The 22,312-nt window shown below is 48.0% G+C and overlaps 2 protein-coding genes across 2 annotated transcripts; both read right to left on the reverse strand.

Annotated features, from left to right (window-relative positions):
- Positions 1-1,332: 1,332 nt before the first annotated feature.
- LOC124688263 (uncharacterized protein At1g66480-like) lies at positions 1,333-3,569 on the reverse strand. Its single transcript, XM_047221964.1, has 2 exons — positions 2,847-3,569; positions 1,333-1,534 (listed from the first exon to the last, which is right to left on the reverse strand). Exons 1-2 carry the CDS (start codon positions 3,567-3,569, stop codon positions 1,490-1,492), a joined length of 768 nt encoding a protein of 255 aa, XP_047077920.1. The 3' UTR covers positions 1,333-1,489.
- Positions 3,570-16,669: 13,100 nt separating this feature from the next.
- Positions 16,670-20,638, reverse strand: LOC124690623 (U-box domain-containing protein 11-like). Its single transcript, XM_047223984.1, has 4 exons — positions 20,342-20,638; positions 18,566-18,682; positions 18,026-18,481; positions 16,670-17,911 (listed from the first exon to the last, which is right to left on the reverse strand). Exons 1-4 carry the CDS (start codon positions 20,636-20,638, stop codon positions 16,853-16,855), a joined length of 1,929 nt encoding a protein of 642 aa, XP_047079940.1. The 3' UTR covers positions 16,670-16,852.
- Between the last annotated feature and the right edge of the window lie 1,674 nt (positions 20,639-22,312).

Genomic DNA, 22,312 nt, shown 5'->3' on the forward strand with positions numbered 1-22,312 from the left:
AGATTAGAGTTGGAGTTTGTGCTCTTATGTGGACAATATGGCATGTGCGAAATAATATCATCTTTAACAAAAATAATTGTGCTTCTTTTTTGCAGGTTATCCCTCTTGTTACCCAGTGACGAACCTGTACGTGGTTATATCACCAACCAGAGGAGCAGCGTATGGACATGAATTTTGGGTGCACATGATTTATTCAGTTGTTGCGGCTTGCAGCTCTATCGCCGACTTGCATGTGGATTCATTTGCGCCTATTCAGCTTTTCCTTCTTTAGATGGTTGATACATGTATCAACCTTAAGTGATCGGTGAATTTGTAATCAGCTTATACATTGGAGATTTGGAGACTATCTTTCAATAATGAAATAAAAGCCGTAGGCATTATTTCCATGCTGAGATTGGGGCTTCGTTTCCTCGTTTTGAAAAAAGAAGTTTTTTTACACCCATTCATCTAAATGTGGCTCTGCTATTTTATATTGGATGGAGTTATTTCTCTTCGAGAGATGTATGGTAAGCAATTATAACAATGTTTCAGTCGTCTAGGCTTGATTAAGACCCTGACCTGTTTATCATGCCCATCTCAGTCGCATAGACATAACAAACTGGCAGCAATATTGCGTCATTGTCCTGCTGTTATACGTAGAGGTCCTGCTGAAGATGGACATCTAGACGTCCATTAACTATTCTGAGGTGCATAAGGTGCATTACAGGGTCAGCGAGTAAGATGCATTGCCAAAAAAAAAACAGGGTCAGCTAGGAAGGTTCAAGTATGTGCATATATCTGACTTTCTGGCACTGAATATACTAGAATGGCATTTCAAATCGATCATATAACATGTCCATCTTTCTGATGATTGGGTGCAAGCCTGCCGCACCATTATCCGAATCTGACTGGTTTGAGATAAGAAACACTGGATGTGCATGGTTATGTAAATGATATCTGCATGTGCCTAGGAACGCGGTTCAGAAACAGCCCCATTATATGCATTATACTTATGCTAATCATCTAACCAATTCAACGCAACGCTCAATTATTAAGCACTATTAGCCCGCACGTCTGCTCAAGAATCATACACGAAATGAGAATTAGTAGTTGTACAAGACAGTGCAGAGAACCTTAAACTGCAGGTTGGCATCTTCCAAATCATGCAAAAGAGTTGACCATGACTATTGGCTCGCCCAGAGAATGAGAGCACAACATGGTGGACTTATAATAAACCACCATAGACAAGCTACCACGAAAACGCAGAAGAGAGAATCCATAAACACACTAATCAGATGTGAAATCAAGGTGAACTGGAAGCCATTCGGCGGCTTCTCTGCCATCATGCCATAGTTTTTTTTTTTTTTTTTGGAAAGAGAGCAACAATCCAACTACATCTCAGCCTGAAGATACATTGAAACTTTCTATCTCCCGGCCGGTCAGACGATCACCAAGCATGGTTGGGACAGTAGGATGTGTTAACACGTCTTGGTGGTCAAGGGAATACCAGTCATGCTATCAGCTCGTCTGGCAACGCCACAAACCTTGCCCGCTTCTGAAATACCAAAATGGGAATAAGATTAGTCTTCAGGCAAGGCGATGATTATGACACAGATTTGAATACAGGTTTGTTGAACAGTTCGGTATATAAAGAAAGTCTTTTGCAATTTTAATCGATGGCCAGGGGGATAACGACTTCAGGTAACGTCTGTTGGCACCTAGAAATTGTATAAAAATGATAGAGACAACTTAATCATTTAGAAACTCGGTCGCTGAAAATAAAATCATATGCCTCTGGATTCAACACCACGATGCAGTTCTAAAAAAACACAGAAATGGCAGGCAACAGTCATTTTGTTCTTCTTTTCTTCCCATTCTACTAACTTTTTTTTTTGCTAGGGCCACTAAATTATACTTGTTGAATGTGAAAGTCTTTTGCAAATACAATTGATGGCCAGAGGGATAACGACTTCATGTATTGTATGTTGGCAACTAGAAACCATATAGAAAAAGATTAAGAAAATTTCATGGTTTAAAAGTCGGACGCTGAAAAAATATCGTATGCCTCTGGATTCATCGTTTAGAAACTTCATAGTTTGAAAGAAAAAACAAAGATGGCAGGCAACAGCCATTTTCTTCTTCTTCTGCGAGGGCTGCTAAACTGAGTACTTGTTTGAATGTGAAAAGAGGAAAACAGCAGGAAGGTACTTGCGTGTAGGTTGTTTCCCGCAATGAGCGGAGAAGAGTTTTCCAAGTGTAGTGCTCCACCGAGACAGGCTACATGTTCTCTGCAAAGGCAGCAAAATTCTTGCTGCTGCTGTGCTCATGACGCGGCATCTTACATAGTGCAATTTCACTAACCTTTGCTAGTGGCGCTTTTGTACTGCGGTCACCGACGCAAACCGATCTAAAAAGAACAAGAATTATAGTATCTACACCATTACTGGCAAAAGGATATAACTCGGAAAGTGAACAGTACCTAATTTGTTAAGTTTTACATCTTCATGCTCCAACACTACAAGCTACTCCTAATTAATTCAACCAATTAAAAATGTACTACGAGTAGATCTTGTTCTGAGCTGCGTCGCAAATAGCAATTGTAGGAGTACATATTTCTATCCAAGGATAATTCACAAAGTGAACAACCTAAGTTTTTTAGCTTGCATTTCCAGGTCGTAGTCCTAATCCGGAGTACAAGCAGATTAATTTTACCGCAGGTGAAAAATGTATAGTACTAGAACTTGTTCAGAGATGTGTCGCAATTCTTTCACGCAATGTGCGATGTGTACAAGGGAGCACGCAGTGATGGAGCGCACGTGGAGAATGAATGGGGGACGTTAATGGAAGAAGGCATTGGTTTACTATACCTCCTCCTTGGCGTTGGTGCGGGCGAGCGAGGGCCACCGCTGCGGCGTCTTGGGCGCCGGCCCGGTCGCCGGCTTGGGGAGCATGAACCCGGAGCCCCACTCGGGCGTGGCGGCGAAGCGCGGGCTGCGCAGGATCCCGGGCGGCCTCTCGGGCGTGACCTTGGCGGTGCCGCCGTCGCCGACCGCGGCGCAGAGCTCCATGATCTTGGCGGCGGCCTCGGCGGCGTCGCGGCTCTCGCCCATGAGCTTCTCGACCTGCGCCTTGGGGAGGCGCATCTTGAGCCGCACGGGGGTGCCGCCGCCGGCGCTGGCGTAGCCGCCGTTGAGCGGGGAGGTGGGCGCGGAGGCGGAGGCGGCGGCGTGGCCCTGGAAGGAGGAGAGGTCGGAGGTGGAGCGGCGCGAGAGCTTGAGCGACTCGAGCCGCTCGCGCGCGCCGACCTGGAGGTTGCCCGACCAGGCGCGGCGCGGGGGCCCCGCGCGCGAGGCCGGGCGGCGCGGGAGCGCGACGAGGAAGTAGAGGTGGCCGCGGCGGAGCGGCGCGTCGGCGGATAGAGGGCGCGCGCGCGCGCCCAGGAGCTTGACCTCGTCGGCCTCGAGGAGCTGGAAGCCCGGGTGGTCGCGCAGCACGTCGGACGCGGCCGCCGGCGGCTTGACGCGGAAGGAGGTGCCGTCCAGCTGCATCACCTTGGCGCCCTTGCGCTTGGCTCCAATGCTGTTCCCCATCGCTCGTGCTCTCGGCTCGGCGGCGGTGGTGGTGCGCACGGCGGTGCTGGCCTGCGTTTTTTGATGTTGAAGGAGGTGTGTCGTCTCGGGAGCCGCGGCCTGTGCTCCGATTTTTCTTTTGTTTTATAAAAGGAAGGGAAGAGGAGGAGGAGCGAAATGTGGCGGGGTCAAAGGTGACGAGGGAGTACTTTATTGCTCCGGGAAGATGCCGAGGTGTGCTCTTGTCTCTCTTGCGCTTGTTTTTTTTTTCCTTTCTTTTATTTTTTGTGCTACTATTTAGGTATCAATGGGGCTGATCTATCTCAGACGGTTCGTTTTGATCTGTTTGGCTCAGCTCACGGACAAAATAGGGAAGTGCATGGCTTTAGCCCCATCTCAGTGAAAGTGGTGAGGTGTCGAGGATTTCTTCTGACTAGGGGATATTCGGATTTTCATGGAGCTTCATCGGCAACTAATCTCTTTTTTTCATCTTGGAGAGGATGTTGTCTTCATGCCCCATTCGGCGACTTCTTGACCGGACCTCCTTCAACGTGTATCCTCCGGTTCTTTGTTTTTTTTGTGTTGCACCGTCGACGTCATCCATAGGGTCATCGTTCATATCACCGGCATTATCTTCCATGACAGTGGCATCATCCATAGGGTAGTCATCTTGCCCAAATAATGGCTCCAAATCAATATTGAACCCCTCTAGTTAAGTCTCTTGCGTGGTCCGGCCGCCAGCATTGATCATGTCATGCATGTAAGCGTTGTCGTCTTCGTCTTTAGCACTCCCTCGAACAGGATGCGGCACACGAGCAAGTTCCCTGGCGGGATCACCTGTGGCCTCTTGCTAGTCTCCTGACCTAAATCACGGGGCATAGCGGTGCGGTTGAGGTCGCGGCCAGGCACTGCTAGGCCACCCTGCAAGGATGAGTCCTCTGGTGACGACGATCACGAACCGTCTAGCCGAGAGGGCATGGAGACGTACTGGACGGCATATAGCGTCTCTGTCGGTGCCGTTGGCGACCATGGTGAAAGAGGTAGTCGTGCGGCCACAGACGAGACCGAGCTTTTCAAAGAGGCACCGACGACCTAGACCCTGGCAGGATTGGGTGTCTCTTACTTGATCAGGAGCACGACCTTGACGGAGGCTTGGGAGCCGAAGACGCTTGTGTTCGCATAGGCCTGAATGGTCAGAGCGAGCTCGACCTCTTTCTTTGTTGCGGCAAGGGTTGCCTCTTTGGTCGCCCTCAGGGACGGAGACAAGGGGGGACGAGGGGGGCTGCGCCCCCCCCCCCTATGCTCATGATTTTTCTTTGAACACAAGTCATGGCAGCTCCTTATTTGTTTGATTTTAGCTAGCTCTGCCCCCCCCCCCCCCTTATACTCCATTGCTGGCTCTGTCCGCCCTTACCTTCATGGCGACGCGTCGGACGGCGTGTTTCTTGGTCTCATTTGTTCACTCCGTCGGCGTCAGCTCTTTCTTCGACTCGGTTACGACCTTGGCCATGCACTTGCAGAAGGCGACAACGGTGGTGGTGGGGGCTATGGCTTCATCCATCGCATGATAGGGTTGTCGCAATAGCGTCAGCGTGTTTTGTGAGGGAGTGCTGGGGGAGTGGCTCGTGCGCCACTGGCTTGTGCTCAGGAGGACAAGGTGGGGACGCAAGCAAACAGTAGGCGCTATCCGTGCGATCACATTTAAAGCCCAAATTTGACCGAGAAGAGTCGATCCATGCGTCTCGATCCGTTTGTGTCGAGCCAAGATCAAATATTTTGTGTTCTCATGTCTGCGTGAACCAAAACGAACAACTTCTATCCGTTTAGGTTGGATCGTTGCAAATGCCTTTAGCACGCACGGGAGACCATGGAAACTCCGACAATCGTGGCAAAGAAGAAAATACAGCTTCAATGAAAGTAAAGTGGAAAGAAGGGTGTGCATGCATGTGAAAGCGTCGAGATGAACGGAATCTGTGCAGGGGAATATCAGCACTGGCTTCCATTCTGGTTACGATCCTGGATTGTCACGAGATCTTCAGCTCTTTGCAGCTGCGCAGCCCAACTGCGAACTGTAAAGCGAGCGGCTAAGTGAGATTCAAGGCACAACGACCAGCTCTTTCTTTTCCGTCGCTCGCGCGCGTTAATGTGAACAATCAGCCAACCCCCTATGCTTCTAGATTTTTTTTGAATGGTTACGCTTCTAGATTTGCTAGTACTGATTTTTTCTGTCCTTGGTCGTTGCCTCGTCGGTGTTTGCAGGAGTCGGCCACCGGATTGCTTGCTTGATTGTTTCCCTGGGAAGAAGCGAGGTGTAAACTAGGTCAAACCGTAGACCTCTTAACAGCACGATAAGATGTCAACTGAATTTTGCATTGGGGGCTGCATCTCACCGCTCCTAAAAGTCTTCTTCCTCTGTCGGTAGGCCGTTCGCTGCAACCCTAAGGCCTTCTTTAGATCACAACAAAGAAATTTGATAGTATTGGAGGTACAAAACAGATGATTGCAAACATAGAAAACTGCTGGATTTGGATGCAACACAGAGAAAACACGGAATGTAAGAAAGCGGTTAGAGTAGATGTTGAAATTCCTATGCAAATAATTGATGCCTTGGAATGCAATCCATAGAAAATTTTGGAGGTATAAGAGCAACTTTAGCAGATCCCGAAAAACGGACCAGAACTCCGGCTGTTTTCCAGGTTAACGCTTTTTTTGGGCCCCAATAGATACCGCAAAACGGCCCCACCCAGAAAGAAATATCCAAGGTGTCCTATATATAGAACCCCCTCATGACGCTATATATCTCATCCTGTGAATGATTTAGGGCTCCTATCCCGAACCGTCCCGCCGTGGCAACGGCGACGCGTAGGTCCTCCGGTGAGCGCCATCGACGCCGCCTCGTAGGTCTTCCAACCAATCTTTCTAGGATAGGGTTAGGTCCGGTGACAATAAGAAGTTATAAGATGCTAATCTATCTATGCGTTGCCTGTGTAAATTGCTGATCTATGATGGACTATGAACTAGTAAACTATGTCTATCTTCTATTTATCGCGCGATTTTTCTTTGAATTTCCAGTATGAATTCTGGTATTTGTTTTGTCACTCGACCGTTTATACCGTACATCTGTTATATATCGAGCTCCCCCAATACGATTTATCCGGGTTTGGATTATGGGGATATGCTAGAGTTGCTCTAATTCCTTTGATCCAAAAGGCTTCCTGAGAAAAAAAAAAGCTTATAGACCATATTTCTCCAAAATTCCGTTAAAATCCTTCGATCCAAAGGGGCCTAATCGTATTAAGCTACCACTGGTCAAATCGATCCCCTCTTTTTGTCAGCTTCTAAGCTACCTACCTACTTTGTTGTGCTACTAATGGAGGTCCCTTTGGAGCGTCCCTCCGTACGGTGATCTGCAACTGTCGCCCGTATTTCTAGGTGACATCAAATAGTGACAATGGATTTGCCTGTTCTTTTCTCGCAATGTACATCTGGCGCCTTCAAATTACAAAATAATCCCATACTTATTGTATTTCCTCCCTTTGTTAGGTACAGCTGCCTCAGTAGTGAGCATACGCTTCAGTTTTCTGTCACTGCCATGACCTTGCATGGTGCATACGTCGTCACAAACTGACAGATCGAGTGATCATATTTTTTTGCCGCTTCTAACCAGTGAGCACGTCACGTTACACACCACATGAAAGCGAATCGCTAACATTATGTACTGTCTCACCTTCGCTGAGTTTGTTCTGAAAATTCAGCGCTGTTTGACAGGTGTGTGCAGAGTACAACATTTCTTACAACAGACTGATCGCCATCTGTCCATATCATCTTCACTATCCATTCATGAATCAGCATGATCTTGAATATTGGGTTGCAAGTTTGCAACGGATGATGATGTGAGTGTTAGGTACCAAGTGTTAATGGAAGGGGTGGTTCCCACCTTGTTGATGAGGGACTATCTATTTTTTAGTATGTCGATGATATAATTCTATTTACGAAATATGAGCTAGAGAAATCTAAAACTAATTTTATCAGTTTTCGAGCAACTATCAGGTATAAAGATTAAATTTTACAAGAGTGATTTATTCTGTTTCGGTGAGGCACAAGGCGATGCCAACCTATAAGCCGGGTTTTTTGGTTGTGGGCTTGGCCAGTTTCCAATTATCTACCTAGGCATTCTGATTCATTATAGGAGGCTTACGATCATTGAATGGAAACACGTCGAGGAGATACCGCAAAAGCGGCTAAGCAGTTGGAAAGAAATAATATTATCTTTAGGTGGGAGACTGGTTCTCATTAATTCAGTACTAGCAAACAGGGTATTGTATATGACCTCTTTTCTTCGGTTATCCAAAAGAGTCTTTAATCGGTTGGATTACGTCCGTTCAAAATTCTTTCGACAAGAAGATCGTGAGAAAAAGAAATAACGGCTTACTAAATGAAATGTTGTTTGTCTCCCAAAAGATCAATAAGAACAAGGCTCTGCTTGGTAAGTGGCTGGCCAAGCTACTCACCGAAGATGGGGTTTGGCAAACATTCTAAGGAGAAAATATGTTGACTGATCAAGTGTGATATCTCAGGTATATTAGAAATCTGGGGATTCACACATCTGGGTTGGACTTATGGTAATCAAGAAGTTTTTCTTCTCATATGTTTCTTTCTTTATTAAGGATGGATCAGAGATAAGGTTATGGGAGGATATATGGTTAGGTAATACCATGCTCCGGAAATAATATCCAGCTCACTAAAATATTACGCATCACAAACATGATACCTTAGCTAAGGTGTTGGAGTCCACCCCCACCGAATATGACGTTTAGAACAGATCTTGTTGGGCGCCACTTGGAAATGCACCGCTACAACTTTTGGATTTCGTTCAATTGACGCAATGGGCGGACGAGTTCCGTTAGAACCTGAATGATAATGGAAAATTATCTATGGATTACATTTACAGAGCCATAATCCTACCTATTGAGCCGGTAGTTTATAATAATTTAATTTGGAAGATTAAAATACTAGTGAAGATGAAGGTCTTCGCGTGGTATGTTCTTCGTTTTAACAAAGGCAACCTTGCAAAGCGGAACTAGTAGGTAAGTAAAAAAATGTGATTTTGTCGCCAGGATTAGACAATAAAACATTTATTCTTATAGTGCTAGTTTGGAAGATTTATATGGTCAATCATCTAAATAAGTTCTACATTATTTAAACCCACCACGAACCGTTTTCAATATTTTTGGCAATTGGCTTAATAGGGTGGATCATAGGTTTAAAATACTTATTAGGGTTTGAGCGCTTGTCGTTATTTGGTCATTTTTCCTATAAAATAATGATAAGGTTTTTAACGATAAAAATCCTCTCTTGTGTAGGTTAGCACCACTTTGCTCCTTACATGGTTATCTCTTCAGCGTATGGAGAACCAGGACCTCTTTATGAAGGTGTCTACACGATTGGAGAACACGGTGATGGAGTTGAGTATCCAACATGGGTGGCAGCATAATCTCAGGATTGGACCTCCACCGTCTTACGAGTCGATACTATTTCATGTTGATCTCATGTATCGGACATTTTATTTTTCTTTTCGTACTTAGATGTTTAACGGTTGTGGCTATGCAAAGGTCAGATGTGACGCTTAAACCTTTTTAGTAATAAAATGCATTTTATCAAAAAGAAAAGAAGGATACCAAGCGTTGTGAGTGACTTTAGTCCCACCTCACTAGCGGGAGTGGGCCATGGCCAGCTTATAAGGGGGAGTAGTCATCCTCCCATCAGACCACTCTTTTGGGATGGAGAGGGCTCTCTGCTTGTGAGCTAGGTCAGATGCGCCAAACGGCTGAAACGCGATACGAGTGTGTGGAGCTAGGTATATGGAACCCTAACACTGAGGTTATGACAGCGCTTAGTGCTGTCCAAATCTACTACCTTTATGACGGAGTGAAAGGAATCTGGTTAATGTTTTTGGCATGGAAAAAAATTATGCTTAATGACACAAGGTGATACACTGATACTGACTGTTTCTTTCAAGTCATTTCCTATAATCTAGATCAAATTTTATGTTTAAACAGAAGGCCGTAGCCCTACCTTAAATTAATAAGGCCGTTGCTGGCAAGTTGTTATATGGTGCTGAAGAACAGCTAACAGGAGACAAAAACAACAAGCATACAAGAATGAAAAGAAACACAGCTTGAGCTTCGTGTCCGTTGTCCGGCCTTGCGATCCGTCTGAAGAGGCGCCAAGGCTGGTGAAGAGGACCGCCATTGAGAGCTCGCGCCTAGTCAACCTCCAGAGGCCAAGCACACACCCAAGCACCATCCGCAGAAAGCTCCCTGCTTTCTCGCCCCGGATCGAAAGGCGCCGGACCTGTCAGAGGTAGACCGCTCTCCCTGAGCATGCATGGATATCGGAGGTCACTGCCGGGGATGAGGACTCCAAGCACTCGCCTCGCCGCGCCGCCACCCACGCACATCACCGCCACCCGCAGCCCACACCACAACACACTAGACCAAGCTGCCAGGAGCAAGCACAGACAATGCCTACCAACCGCCGCCGAGCTCGTCCACCCATATCTGCTATCTCCGACCAGCGCCTCCATCGAGGGAACGACGCCAGAGCGCCGCCGCCGTCCAAACCGAAGTTTTGGGCTTTCATCCGAGATAAGCAGAGCAGGGGAGGGAGGGGATACAACCTCGATGTCGCCTTCAAGAAGGAGCACGGCGCCGTCGCCAGCGTCGTCGACCTCGTGGCCGCCACCGTCAGCCAAGGGTTTCCCCCGGTTCAGAGCCCACCGCCGACCAACCTCACCAAACCGCTGAAGGAAGTCCAGGGCCAGGGAGATGGGAGGAGCACCACAGGGAGGAAGAGCACATGTCCAGATCTGATGCCGGAGGCCCGACGGGGCGACCTCTGCACCAGGCCTGCGCCCGCCGCCCCTTCGCCGTCCACACGGCCGAAGAACGCAGATCGCAGCACCGGCGCCGCCACCCGCTGCCAGGTCGGCGACACACCACCCCGCGCCCAAGGCCGCCGCCCTGCATCCATGGATTCCGCCCGGTTCGTGGCGCATAGCCCGGCCACCAGCCACCACTCCCAGGCGCCGGCGAGGCCGGGCCGGAGAGGGGAGAGACAGGAGGAGGACCAGCACCGAGTCCCCGGGCGAAGGCCATCCCTCACCCCCCGGCCGCCTTCCTCCCTTCAGCCGCGCGTGGGGGCCTGAGAACAGCTCCCCGCCACCCCCATCATCGGCGCCGCACGGCCTTGCCGGCGGCTGCCTCCAAGGGCGACGAGAAGGGGAGGGAGGTTGAGGGGAGGTGGCGGCGGCGCCCGATTTAGGGTTCCCCCCCCCCCCCCGGTCGCCTGGAGGGGCGACGCGAGGGAGAGAGGAGGGGGACTTCGCTTCTGTCTACTCGGCCCACTTTATGTTTAACACGGGAATAAACTTATAGGACTTTGTAGGAACGAAGGGAGTAGCACGAGAATCATCGGGGTACATCTGTTCCCAACTTCTTGTTCCCAACTTCTGATTCTTCCATTTTTTTTTCCGAGGATGACGGGGAAAAACCCACCGCTTGTTATTTCCATTACTCTAAAAGGCCAAGGAGCCGGTCTGTATGTACACAAGGAGAAATACATGGGGGGAGGGGGTGATCATCCTAGTACATCTCAAAGGCGGGAGAGGATGAAGGACCGGAGCAAGTCAAGCGGAGCTCGGTCCACCGCCTTGTACCGCCAACGCCATAGGGAGAGGTCGTCGCAACCACGCCTAAGCACCAAGCTCAAGGTAGAGTTCTTGGCATTGAACACTAGATCATTGCGTGCTTTCAAAATGCTCCAAAGGATCACCGCAACGCCGACGCGCCACACATCCAACTGGAGGGGGAGAGGGGCCGGGAGGTCCCAGGACGAGAAGCGACCAAAAGGGATTGGGACATCCATGCGGTTCCAGATCCTCGCTGAGACCTGGCAGCCGAAGAACAAGTGTCTAGCAGTCTCCACCGAAGAGCAAGCTGCACACACAACTGACAGCACATAGCTTTTGGCGAAGAGGTTGGCGCGAGAACTCAGGCGGTCGATGTCTGCGAGGTAGGCGAATAGCTTCACCTTCGATGGAAGACGCAGAGCCCAGGAAATAATCCAACGGGTGCACCGGCGAGAGCATATGGTATGCCCGGCGGGAGCAGAAGCGCGGTGCCGTGGGAGAGTCCATGCGACGCAAGTCCGGGCCGTCCCGGAGCGTGAGCTGTGGGCAAGTCGGAGAGCGATGGAGAGCTCCGCCTCCGCGGCCGAAGTCAGGCGGGGCCGCAAGTTGATGCCGGAGTTGGCGACCTTCGCCACGGTTGCCTGGGGGCGAGTGCAACGCGAGAACAGTGCCGGAAAACGCGTCGCGAGCGGCTCCCCGGGCAGCCACCTATCGTGCCATAAGGAGGTGGAGCAGCCAGAGACCACCGTCACCCGCGTGACGGCGCGGTAGAGCGGGAGGCACTCCGCGACGATCCGCTCATGGAACGAGGGGGGAGCGGAGAACTCCCCCAAGTCCCGACCTGTATGAGAGAAAAACCAGCTTTTCCAAGGTAGAGGGTCAGGGTGGTGTAATTTATGGACGAAGTTTAGTAGCAAGCACATGTTCTACCGGTGGAGATTCTTGATGCCGAAACCGCCCTCCTGCTTAGACAATAAAACTTTATCCCAAACAATTAGACAACGAACACTAAAACATGATTCTTTCCTGGTCCAAAAAAAAGCGCGGCGCCTTTTATCAATACTCTCAAGCACACCCCGAGATCCGGTTTTCGTGTTAAGTACTTAACTTACAAAATTTGAAACTTGGTTACGCAGGATATGTATATTTGTCGTTTTTGTAAGGACCACAAATAAACATATTTAATTTGTGGTTCTCCACTCCGTGATGACTACCAGACACTACGGGGGCAGCAAATGGAGGCGTACAAGCTTCTTATTCTGGAAACAATCTGAAGATTTAATGCCAAAAGCCTGTTCTATTCTGTACTTTGTTTTTTGGTCCTGTCGTTTAAAGTTTGCAGTTGTTGTTGCTTTGGTTACTTTCTAGTTTATTTTCCTTTCCTAGACCACATCTGTGTGTGTGGCTCGGGTGTGAAAAACTCTGAATGATGTACTGTAACACTTGTGGAGTTTCATTCTTTCAATGAAACCGGGGGTGAGCCCTTTTGATCTAAAAAAACATATTTAATTTTCAAACTTCACACCCTCATACCAGCATCTGTTACTTGCAATGGTTTTTCTGAGAATTATTTTAAACTTAGAAATGTGATTATTTTCTATGTCGTAAAAAAGAACTTGACTTCTCCTTTACTTTCTCACTGCTCTCTCCCTATTGGTTACAAATTCAGGTTCCAAGGAGTAATAACATGGAACCAAGAGGTCGTGAATCGATATTTCGATGCAGAGCACAATAATATTGCACTCCAATCTAAAAGGCTAAAATGAAACTTCATGAGAGCAACAGCACATTTGAGGTTGCCTGAAACCCAATCACCAGCCAACTAATTTCACACCCAATAACAGATGAAGTTACAATATGTATATTTGTCGTCTTTATCGGAAAAAAATGTATATTTGTCGTTTTTATGTATACGTACACGTCAAATACACGCACACGCGCAAAATGGTATGCGATGGGCAATGAGACTAGAGCACCTGCAACTTACTGAGATGCTCCTAGAATTGCTAGTCTAGAATGTTTTCTGTTGTTAGTCGTTGCCTCGTTGGTGTTTGCATGAGTCGGCCATCGGGTGGAGGAGATTGCTTGCTTGATTGTTTCCCTGGGAAGAAGCGAGGTGCAAACTCGGAAATGCTGAACGGAACCCGGGTACGGGCGAGGATGAAAACTCAGCCAATCAGAAAGCATCACGTGGCTGTATATGCTATGTATCTGCCATGTATCTGACATTGTCCAGAATGTATTCAGTGTGTATTTACTGGCCGCATTAACTTCCTATGGCAGCCTGTCCTTATCCACCGCCGTCTCCCCCAAATCCTCAACTAGCACCCACCATTTCAGCCATGCCCGAGCTCCCTAGCTAGCATCCTGCCGGCAGCAACCTCACTCGCCCAAGCTTCATCGGCTACCATACTCCTCTACCAGAGCTCCTAGGTAGTGAGCTCCTCTAGCCGTCAGAGCTCATGCTCCGAAGCTCCAAGGCAGCGGGATCCTCTGGGCGTTCTGCTCCTCCATCCAAGCTCGAAGTTAGCGAACTCCTCCGGCCGTGCGTGGCGCTCCTCTACCCAAGCTAGCTCCAAGGCAGCAGGCTCCCCTGGCCACCGTTCTCCTCTGCCCGAGTTCTTATCTGTATGGCCATCATGAAGAATAAGGCCGCGCTACTCGGCTTCAGGCGCGCGTCCGTGGCGGACGATCCGCGCGGCGCTGTCACGAGGTGGGCGTCCGGCGCTAACGCCAACTCCACCGCGCCGTGCTCTTGGCCCAACGTCGCGTGCTCGCCGCCGACCGACGACCGCGCGCACGCGAGGCGACCGACCGCTTGCTCATGCCACCTTCTCCCCCGCGCGGGCCGCTGCCACGGGAACGCCGTTGAGTGGCTCAAGGACCGGCGGCAGCAGGAACACCAGGCGCGGCCGCGGGAAGGCCGGGCGACCGGTCACGGTGATTGGCTCGAGAACCGTCGGTCGCAGGCGCGGCCAATGGAACGCCGTGGAGTGGCTCAAGGGCTGCCGGCAGTGGGAACACCGGGCGCGGTCGCTGGAACGCTGGGCGACCGGTCGCGGTGATTGGCTCGAGGACCGCCGGCGGCTGGCGCTCCTACTCCGCCCAAGCTCCAAGGCTGTGAGCTGCCCCGGCCGCCGTGTTCGCCTGAGCTCCAAAGCCGCGAGCTCTCCCCCACTCGAGTTTCTCCGGCGCCCGTGCTCCTCCGGCCGAGAGCTCCAATGCAGCAAGCTTCTTCACCCGCCGTGTTCAGTCGCGGAGCTTCTCTGTCCCACCTGCACCTCCGGCCGAGCTCCAAGGCCATGAGCTCCTCTACAGCCGTACTTCTCCTCCGCGAGCTTGTGCTGATTTTTCTCGAATCAGAAAAGGGATGCATGCGTATGTTCTTCTCTGGGAGCTCTATTTGACTCATTTTTTCTACTTTGGATGTTCTGTGAAGAAATAGCGCTTGTTCTTGACTTCTTGGTGGATTCTACCACAATTATTTCTAGTTTATTTCCTGATAGACTAGAAATGGTTTTAGTGCCAATTATTTGGTGATTGCTAGTTTGTCACAAGGCATGCCTCGCGCATGTTCTTTCTTTTCTTTATTTCTTTGTAATTTTAGATTCTCTGTATTTCTCTTTTGATTTCAGGATAAGTGAATATGCTCTAAGTGGTGGATTCTACCACAATGTTTTCAGTTTATTTTCTGATAGACTAGTAATGGTTTTAGAACCAATTACTTTGTGACCTCCATGTCTCAGTGCATGTTCTTGTTGTTCTTTATATCTCTGTAATTTAGATTCTCTTCATTTTTCTTTGATTTGGGTTTTACTATAAATGAAGCTTAATCTGGCAAGTACAAATGTATTTTCCCCATGGATCTATTTCTGAATGCACTTTCAAGACACTGATGCTTACGGCATTTGATTTCGGATTATGTATGCAATTTTGAAGTTATACCTGGACACCTGGTACAAAAATGGTGCATTTCTTACTTGTTGAAAATAATGTTCCTTAATTAATCTGTAAATTAGCAACAAAAAAAACAAATCAGACTTCTTCCATTTTCAGTAGGTCTCAACTTCCATTTTCAGCGGATCAAAAGCATGCATGCACAGTAATTGCAATAACTATGTACGGTTGGTCTGTACCATGGATTAAAGTTTCAATTAAAGCACAAGCGCATGCATGGGCGACGATGTATGTAGAAGCATCGTATACATCTTACCAAATCATAGAGAAACACCGTATAAAATAACTGCTATATTAGTTGCTAATCGCAATGCATGCATGGGCGGACGCGATATCGACCTCGCGCGTTGCCAGGTCCAAACGTCCGGGTCGGGTGCAAACTAGGTCAAATCGTAGGGCTCTTAACAGCAAGATAAGATGTCAACTGAATTTGCATTGGAGGCTGCATCCTCTGTCGGTAGGCCGTTCACTACTAATTCCACTGTCAAATCGGCCAGTACATCTTTTTGTCTGCTTCGATCCTACTACAGTACCTACTTTGTTGTGCTACTAATCCAGGTCTCTTGGAGCCTCCCTACATACGGCGATCTGCCATTGTTTTAGGTGGCATCAAATTGTGGCAATGGCTTTGCCTGTTCTTTTCTCGCAGCATACATCTCACTACTATGCTATTTTGTTTGATTTGGTTGTTTGGTGCAGTGGCCCTGCGTAATGGGCAATACACTTCAGTTTTCTGTCACTGCCACGACCTTGCATCGGTGCATCACATCGTCACAAACTGACAAATCGCGTGTTAATATTTTTTCGTCCCTTCTGACCAGTGAACGCATCGCTTTACACAGCACATGAAACGAATCGCTAACAGTGTGTACAGTCTCACCTTCGCTGAGTTTGTTCTGTAAGCGCAGCGTTGTTTGACCGGTGCGTGCAAGTACAACATTTCTTACGACAGATTGCACAAGATTCGCTCTAGTCTTGCGGCCGCAGGGTATGCCAACGGAGATGCTCTGAGCAGTCAAATGTTCAGAAGAGGGGGAACGCAGTATCAGGTCAAGGAAAATCGAATGTCAAACAGATCACCATCTGTCTGTGTCATTTTCACTGTCAATTCATGGATTAGCATGAACTTGAGATTTGTGAAATCAAAGGAACGAACACAAAGTCGCCATTACCATGTGGGTTTTCAAACCGGAATCACCTTGTAGTGTCATGTCCAGACGAGTATACTGGGGCTTCCAACAACTTGGGTTGCAACAGATAATGATGCTAGATTATGGCGGCGCTGAGTGCTGTCCAAATCTCTGATCTTTTTTATGGTGGCCAAAGAATCTTGGTTAACGTTTTGTGGCATGAGAAAAGTTTCTGGTTAATGTCAAGCTGATATCTTGGAACCAAGAAAGTCATGAATAGATATTACTTAGGAGATCTAGAAGGCTTGAACGGGGATTCATTCAGATGAGCAACACCACAGATCAGATTCATCAGCGCCAACCCTTTTATTGTATCCACCAACAAACACATTTCAGGTTGTCCGAAACCTCGTTACCATCCCACTAATTTCACACCGAATAACAGATGAAGTTACAAATCTTTTGTATGTATACGTACACGTAAAATCCACGCACACGTGCAAAATGGTATGCGATGGGCAAGGAGACTAGAGCACCTGCAACTTACTGAGATGCTCCAGGAGAGAAGTCGCCTTGCGCTTGGCTCTGTCCGAGCCTGTCTTGGAGAGCTCGGTTAGTGGTATTTGAGCACCCAGCCTTCCTATGCAAGCCAGATTCTGTGCATCCTTCTTGCATAGGGCAAGTAAAATAGCAGCGGCGTTCTCCTTGTTGCGGGCCTGGCTCGATCTTAACAAATCTATCAAGAAAGGAATGGTGTGAGCCTTGGCTATGGCGGTTTTACACTCGTGGTGACTCACGAGGACTGACAAGATCGTCAGTGCTTCGTCGGTAGCTCCATTGCTAGATGAATCTTGCAGCATTTGAACCAGTGGCGACAATATTCCTGCTCGAACCGCACGGACCTTGTTTGCTTGGTATATGCATAAATTGAACAGCGCTGTTGCTGCATCTTTTCTGCCTCTTGAACTGCCACCCTGCAGCAGCTCAACCAAAGCTTCAATCGCCCCAGGGGTGCTTCCTATCATAATCTTGTTATCATCGATTAGTGACAAGCTAAAAATAGCCGCAGCTGCATTTTCTCTTGCTTCCATGCTACCCGCCCTAAGCACTTGTATGATTGGGACTATGGCGCCACCCACCACTATCAGTTCCTTATTTTGATCATATATCGAGAGGTTCAAAAGGGAGGTAACTGCATGTTCTTGGGTTTTCGGGTCTTTTGAAGACAACAGTTTCACTAGAGCAGGAATAGCACCAGACTCTGCTAGAAGCATACGGTTGTCTGTACTTTTCTTGGCCAAAGATCTTATTTCAGCAGCTGCAGATTTCCGTTCATCCAACGAGCTGCAAGAGAGATTGCGAACTAACGCTTCGATTGCTAATCGGTCCTCACCAACCTCTACGGAAGAACCTTCATACTTAGATCTTGTAGGTGGTTCAATCCCTTTTTCCTCACACCACTGTAATATCAAACTTCTCAAGACATAGTTCGGGGTTAATGTAAGGTTTTGGAGCTTCTGTTGAGTTTTTGGACAGGTCCGGTTCCCACCATCAATCCACCTTTGAATGAAAGCACGCTCATATGTCTACAACATTAGCGAGCAAATTGTCAGCAGGTGTCAAATTATGCTTGAAGCGCTAAACAGAAGTACTCTTAAGTGCTGTGCGAACAAATAATAGGTGATGGTGTGCAAATTTACCTGTCCTGTTGACACAATGACAGGATCTCTCATCAGCTCAAGAGATATTGGGCAACGAAAATCTTCAGGCATAGCTACAGATTCGGGCTTCTTAACTTCGTCAGGTGAGCCTTTTGTGTCATCACTTTTTTGGCTCTCAACATCGACAGGTTTTGCGGAATCAGTAACTATTGTGTTTTCTAGTCCTTCAATTAGCTCAGATGTTATTTTCTTGATGTCAGATTTAGCTATCCCGCTAATTTCTGAAACTAGTAAAGCAACATTTTGCAACTCCAGTTGATCACTGCTGAAGTTTTCCATCTGTAATGTCTCTGCCTGGCTATCTGGTTCTTGAGATTGTGATCCAACAGTATCGGCATGACGAACTAAGATATCATGAATTTTTAAAAAAACGTTTACATCAAAGGCTCCCTTCTTCTCCATTTCCCTTTTAAGCTGACCCCGAACTAAATCAACCTACAGGTTTATGAATTCAAACAGCTATGTTAATTAGTGAGGGAGCAATCTTTGTAAAGTATGAGTCAATCAGGTTAACTATACCTCCTCTTGAACTTCATCAGATATTTGAAAACAGCTATGTGGTAGGTTTGTTAGAGCTGCTTGCAACTGCCAAGTCACGTACTTGAACTGAACAGCAATATTCTTGTCGATGACATCCTTAACAATGAAAACGTGAAGCATAAGAATTAAAGGTACTAAGAAGCTATTACATTCGAAATAAAAAAGTATTAACAGGGTATAATGCAGGTCAGCCTATACGGATTCATACAAATGAATTGGAGATCACATTAAAACAGCTGTTCTGAATTGAGTTAACTGACATGCAGGTATCAGAACATTTGAAAGGAGTAGAATGGATGCTGAGACATGAGGTACAGATTTCATAATAACACGTATGTAAATATAACATTTATTAGACATGGAAACTTTGCATTTAGGAGTTAATATGGTGTATGCAGATTTTACATCAATTAATGCCCCTTAGTATAATCATATGCTTAGCTTTCTGAGAGATTAGGTATAAAAACAATCATGTGTTGGTTATTTCATTCAAACAAGATCCGTTTGGCCCCACTAGTACAACCAAGAAGTTAAAAGTTACATGGTATTGTGTGGTTCCTCTATAGAAAGATTGTAGCAGTAGTATAGATTGCTTAGATTAACACACTATGAATGAGCGGAACTCCTGTAAATAGCAACTTGAGGACAAATGGCTCATGGAAGTAGAGCTTCTTGAAATTTTAAAAATGTACAGGTTTACAGTGACAATTGACAAACAGTAACTAAACCAAGGCAATTGAAGCTTGGCATGCTGCTTCTCAGAGCTTCATGAGAAGAATGAGGGAAGGGTCTAGCAATATATGACCAACCTTGGACCGTTTTAGAATATGAAGATGGGGAGTAAAGTGGGTCGCTTATGTACTTGAGAGCACAGAGAGTCACATAAACTTCCCATTGTTATCTTAAGTAGCATAGCGTGATCTCAAGAACCAAAACTAATTCGATGAACTACATGACCAGTTCCGTGCCAAAAATCTCAAGTAAGTAACAACAACTTGGATAAGAAAACACCACCTGATACATAATTTTAAGTAAACCCTATTTATGTATGCCATGAGTTTACGCACATATAGTGTGCGTAATATGCGTTACTTTTTAGACGATGAATGAGTGTTGCGAAGTGGGATTTTTCTTCTGATGCTTTTGGAAGATTTCAGTAACCAGCAGGCAGTACAGGTTGACGATGGGTATTTTGGAGAAGAGACATGGTAGGAAAACAGGTCGACAATTGAAACGTGTTCTATCTATGGTCCTTGGCTTGGCTCCTTGCTAAGGATGGTAAGATGTTTTTTTGCCACCTTCGTTGCTCTTGGTGCCCTCAAGTTCACACTCATCGAGCATCATTGGACGAGCTTGATTTGACAAAAGACAATATGATGGTGCACCGAAGTCCAATTAGATGTGCAGGACCTATAAGATATCACGGTGCGAGGAAGGAGTAGCTGCAGCTGAAGCGGCTGGAAAGAAGATCTACCCCTATGCGCAAGAGGAACTAATAGTCACATGTGTATTTCCAGATACTGCCCGATATACCAAGTGTTGACGGAAGTGGACCAAGATCATGCTAGCGAGCAAACGGAAAGAATACAATCTAGAGAACGTTCGAGCTAGACGGCCCGCGCGAATCGCGCTCCACATGTTGGACGGAATCTCTCGGAGAGCTGCGCACCAACTACCGAGCAAATGCAGGTGGCGCAAACAGAAAGGTAGCAGATGCGGGAAGGGAAAAAAAAAAAAAAGGGTCCCGGAAGTCACCTGATCCGCGTCCCCCGTCGCGGGCGGCGCCGGGGGTGCGCGGCCGAGCGCGATGAATCTCTTGGCGGCCTGGAGCGCCCTGAGCAGCTCGGCCACCCAGGCGACGGCCTCGGGCTCCCCCGCGGCGGGTCCCGCGTCGGCGACCTCGGCGAGGAGGTGCGGGAGCAGGGAGACCTTCCTTGCGAGGCGCAGGCAGTCGGCCCGCAGCGGGTCGGCGGCGGCGGCCAGGTCGGCTGCGCCCACCGCCGCGATCTCCCGCACGATCTCCGCCGCCGCCGCCGCCTCGGCCGTCGCCATCGCCGCGGCGCGACGAGCCCCCTCCGACTAACTCAAGCAACCGGGTCAGGACTCCGCGCGGATAAGGAAGGGCGGAGGAGGTGGCGGTGGTGGGGAGACGGAGGGGGAGGGGGGCATGCCAATGTCAACGTCGCGTGATTGGGATGTACTAGTTGGACAGCGGAGGCGCGTAGTGCGGGGGAGCTCAGGGGAGGGGATGATGGGTTTGGGATTAATGAAATGGCGGGGGCTGGGTTGGCGGCAGCTATAGCAATACCAGAATGGACGTCCCGGCCGGCCGTCCTCCTCCGGGCCGGTGCGGTGCGGTGCAGCCGTGCGGCGGGAGGAGGAGGATGTGAGCTGGGTTTGGGTTGTCGACGGACTCCCACTGGCTGCCGTCCTTCCGCGTGAGGAGAGGAGACGAGGAGAGATTCCCGGCCCGGGCGCGGCGGACCGGAGTAAACAAATGCGGGGAAATCGGGTGGCTGCCTGCCTGGAGACCTCGCCAGCCAGCTTCCAAGGTTGCAACCGGCGATCCGGATCCCGTGTGGAACCAATGCAAGTAGGCTGTACCCTGCATATACGTATATAGCCTCTTTAATTATTCGCAGATTAAAAAACGCGTGAATAGGCTAACATAATAATGTGATGTAATGCCATCTCATTCAATTTTTCTTCATCAATACAAATATCATTCAAATTCTACCTGACTTCGTCTGCATCGACGTTCACTTGATTTGTTATAGGCCAACACTAGACATATGTCGGCTGGAAATAGCCAAAAGTATCAGCCGCCTTCGGAGCCTTCAGCAAAGTAAACAAATCATGCGTATCCGATCATGTAGAAAAATGATTTGTATGTATACATGGATTCTAGAAGCAGCCAACCGGAGATGGTTAGTCGGAATATTTACAACCAGTGTGGCTGGCGGGTTTCTAAAAGAATACATGGTGCATAGACGTTATATGTTCACCTTATGTCATCCACAAGTTGTAATGCTTTCAAACTTCGATATATGCAATAAAACGGCCCGTGTGCATCAATTGATACAGAGGATGGGTGGGCTATGCTTTGACTACCTAAACCTAGAAAATATTTGCAAATGTGTGAGAGCAAGCTACAAGTAGGACACTCACATTTCGTGAAGGGGATTAAGGACAAAGTAGGCATATACCGTAGGGGCGACATGTTGCAATTAAATCAATTGCTCCCTCCGGTCTATATTACTGAGCTCTACTTTTCTCTAAATTTATATGTATCTAGTTAAAAAAATTAGACAAAATGAATGTGTATCTACATAAAGTTGAGTCTACTAATTAATATGAACTAGAGGGAGTAATTGTCTTGCGTAATATGCTACTTACTCCTACCAAAATACCAATTTACGATAAAGCAAACATCTTTTTTACTCCAGTTTGTAGTTTTAAGAACATTTTGGATTAAATGATTTTATAGGTATGTCCTCTGTGAGATTTTCAATTTAAAAAGAACAATTGTCCCCTCCTGGGTCGCCTCGCACGGGCGGCCCTGGAGGCGAGCAAACTCTGGAAAAAGAGAGACTTGATATCTTCTCCTCGGTCGTTGCCGGTGCTGGCACCGACGATGGTGGACCTGCCTGGTCGTCGAAGGCGGCGGGTAAGGGAGGCGCGCACCGACGGGGCCCCTACGTGTGGAGGCGGTACGTCACCAGGGCT

The sequence above is a fragment of the Lolium rigidum genome, chromosome 2 (genome assembly GCF_022539505.1).
Source record: "Lolium rigidum isolate FL_2022 chromosome 2, APGP_CSIRO_Lrig_0.1, whole genome shotgun sequence".
NCBI lineage: Eukaryota > Viridiplantae > Streptophyta > Magnoliopsida > Poales > Poaceae > Lolium > Lolium rigidum.

What these genes read in the sequence shown, in the direction of transcription:
- LOC124690623 (XM_047223984.1), bottom strand. Translation starts at nt 20,638, where the DNA reads ATGGCGACGGCCGAGGCGGCGGCGGCGGCGGAGATCGTGCGGGAGATC. An exon ending in CGACGGGGGACGCGGATCAG is followed by an intron (nt 18,683 to 20,341) that starts GTGACTTCCGGG and finishes TTCATTGTTAAG; the next exon opens with GATGTCATCGACAAGAATAT. An exon ending in TCATTGTGTCAACAGGACAG is followed by an intron (nt 17,912 to 18,025) that starts GTAAATTTGCAC and finishes CTAATGTTGTAG; the next exon opens with ACATATGAGCGTGCTTTCAT.
- LOC124688263 (XM_047221964.1), bottom strand. Translation starts at nt 3,569, where the DNA reads ATGGGGAACAGCATTGGAGCCAAGCGCAAGGGCGCCAAGGTGATGCAG. An exon ending in GCACCAACGCCAAGGAGGAG is followed by an intron (nt 1,535 to 2,846) that starts GTATAGTAAACC and finishes TTGGTATTTCAG; the next exon opens with AAGCGGGCAAGGTTTGTGGC.